This window comes from Osmerus eperlanus, chromosome 1 (assembly GCF_963692335.1).
Source record: "Osmerus eperlanus chromosome 1, fOsmEpe2.1, whole genome shotgun sequence".
Classification (NCBI taxonomy): Eukaryota; Metazoa; Chordata; class Actinopteri; order Osmeriformes; family Osmeridae; genus Osmerus; species Osmerus eperlanus.
In genome coordinates, this window is record NC_085018.1 from 22563140 (window position 1) to 22565639 (window position 2500).

A 2500-nucleotide genomic window follows, 5' to 3' on the forward strand; every position below is an offset into this window, starting at 1 on the left:
GCCCGCCTGCCAGAGCGCTGTCTCTCCAAATGCATGTCAGTATCTGGGGGGGAGGGGACGATGAGATGAAAGGTGTTGCTCAAGCAGGGGCGTAGGTTTGTTTTGTTTTCAAATGTGGGACCGTTTTTTTAAATGACTAAGGATGCAGTCGTTATTTCATTTTCGTTTAAAAAAAGGGTTGTAGTTTTTTGGAGGGCGAAACGTACACCCTTGGTTTCAACGCCCGTTTTCTGCACACTGACCATGGTGCTGATTGACCTGTTCACACACCTGATGTCTGCTGGTCGATGTCTGTTGGTAGGATAAGATCCGTGATAAGCTCCGCCCCATCTCGCTGGCCATCACCCACACCATCAAGCCCATCCCCCCTCGCCGCCCCCCCGGGCCCCAGCGCCTCCTGGAACTGGCTCCCGTCCTCAGCGTGGACACGTCCAACACTCTACACTCGGAGGTCAGTACTCAGTCTGGACACGCCGTTATAAGTGTGTGCTGTACAGGGCTTCATATATACTGTATGTGTGTGTGTGTGTGTGTGTGTGTGTGTCAGGTGAACTTCCTGAGGGAGGGCTGTGGTGATGACAAGATCTGCCAGAGCAACCTGAAACTCAGCTACCAGTTTGGCACCCGACCCCTGACCTCGGACTTCTTCACTCCTCTACCAAGGTGACTACACCCTCATGTGGGTGGTGTCCCTAACACAATGCCACACCCAGAACACACCCCTGACATGTGTGTGTGTATGTGTGTATGTGTGTGTGTGTGTGTATGTGTGTGTGTGTGTGTGTATGCGTGCGTGTGTGTGTATGCGTGTGTGTGTGTGCAGGGACGAGGACGGCGTGGCCGTGTTCTCCCTGTCCGACCAGCGGTCAGTGGTTCTGGAGATCACAGTCACCAACGCTCCGTCTGACCCCATGACCCCAGACGAGGATGGAGACGATGCCCATGCGGCCCAGCTCCTCGTCTCCCTGCCCGACACGCTGTCCTACTCCGGCTTCAGAGGACAGCAGGTAGGATCACACACACCCTGACCCTGGATCTAGTCTTAGTCTCTAACCCTTGTCCCTAGTCCTTAGTTGTAGTCCTGGTCCTGCTCTTATTACAGTCCCACTTCTTGTTCTAATCCTTCTTCACTGATATGTTCTTCATCTAGGTTAGGGTTACATGCAAGGGCGCACCTCCCTTACTTTCATACCATGACTTCAACAAGGGCTCACGCATGTCCTTGTGTCATGTGACTACAGGTGGTGTGCCAGGCCAATCAGAATGGCTCGAAGGCTGAGTGCGAGCTGGGAAACCCTGTGAAGAGGGATGCCAAGGTAACAGCTGATAGGGACCCTCAGACAAGGGTCTCTCAGACCTGTCCTGAACGCAGACTGTCCTGAACGCAGACTGTCCTGAACGCAGACTGTCCTGAACGCAGACTGTCCTGAACGCAGACTGTCCTGAACGCAGACTGTCCTGAACACAGACTGCCCTGAACGCAGACTGTCCTGAACGCAGACTGTCCTGAACGCAGACTACCGACTGTCCTGAACGCAGACTGTCCTGAACGCAGACTGTCCTGAACGCAGACTGCCCTGAACGCAGACTGCCCTGAACGCAGACTGCCCTGAACGCAGACTGCTGCATTTATCTGTGTTGGCCTGGCCTGGGTTTCAGAGAGGTGACAGATAGTCCAGATCTGATGAGAAGTGCACTACATGTGTCTGGCATTATCTCAAGAACCTGCAGTGATTTCCAGTAGCAAACCTACACTTACAAGTCGATCAATGCATGTGTAACTTGATTTTCATGTTTAATCTCCAGAAAATGTAGACTTTGTTGTTCCTCTGTTGCGTTTCTAAAACAGATGAAGTTCTCCATCATCTTGAGTACGTCTGCTATCACCATAGAGACCACAGAACTGACTGTTGGCCTCCTGATGGCTACGTAAGTTCATCATGTTCTCTTCTCTCTCACTCAGGTCCTGAGGCTCTTTCTAACACTTACTGTACACATGGAGATCTCTTACACGGTCTCTTCTCTGTTATCACACATCAGTCTCTGAAATTACGCTGATATAGACACACCCTGACATATCTCACCTCAGCATTGGTATCTTCTCAAATTCACACATCTCACATAAATTTGTGTCGATTACTATAGTTCTCAAATATTTTTACCAAAACACACACTCATCCAATCTTTGACGTCAATATTTTGCTTATAGATATCCTGTCCTCTTTCTCCTATCTCCTCCCTCTTGTCCTCTGTCTCCTATCTCCTATCTCATCCCTCCTATCTCCTATCTCCTCCCTCTTGTCCTCTGTCTCCTCCCTCCTGTCTCCTCCCTCCTGTCTCCTCCCTCCTGTCTCCTGTCTCCTCCCTCCTATCTCCTCCCTCCTGTCTCCTATCTCCTATCTCCTCCCTCCTGTCTCCTCCCTCCTATCTCCTCCCTCCTGTCTCCTCCCTCCTATCTCCTCCCTCCTGTCTCCTCCCTCCTATCTCATCCCTCCTGTCT

The 2500-nt window shown here is 51.3% G+C and overlaps 2 protein-coding genes across 2 annotated transcripts in view; both read left to right on the plus strand.

The window, feature by feature from the left end:
* The window catches only part of LOC134027573 (elastase-1-like), a 90636-nt gene that overhangs the window by 45644 nt on the left and 42492 nt on the right, over positions 1 to 2500 (plus strand). The gene's annotated exons all lie outside the window — the stretch shown is intronic.
* Positions 1 to 2500, plus strand: part of itga7 (integrin, alpha 7) — a 29025-nt gene that overhangs the window by 20627 nt on the left and 5898 nt on the right. Inside the window, 5 exon segments of the mRNA XM_062459644.1 lie at positions 302 to 451; positions 548 to 663; positions 824 to 1007; positions 1242 to 1316; positions 1850 to 1929. Coding sequence (XP_062315628.1) covers positions 302 to 451; positions 548 to 663; positions 824 to 1007; positions 1242 to 1316; positions 1850 to 1929 — 605 coding nt within the window.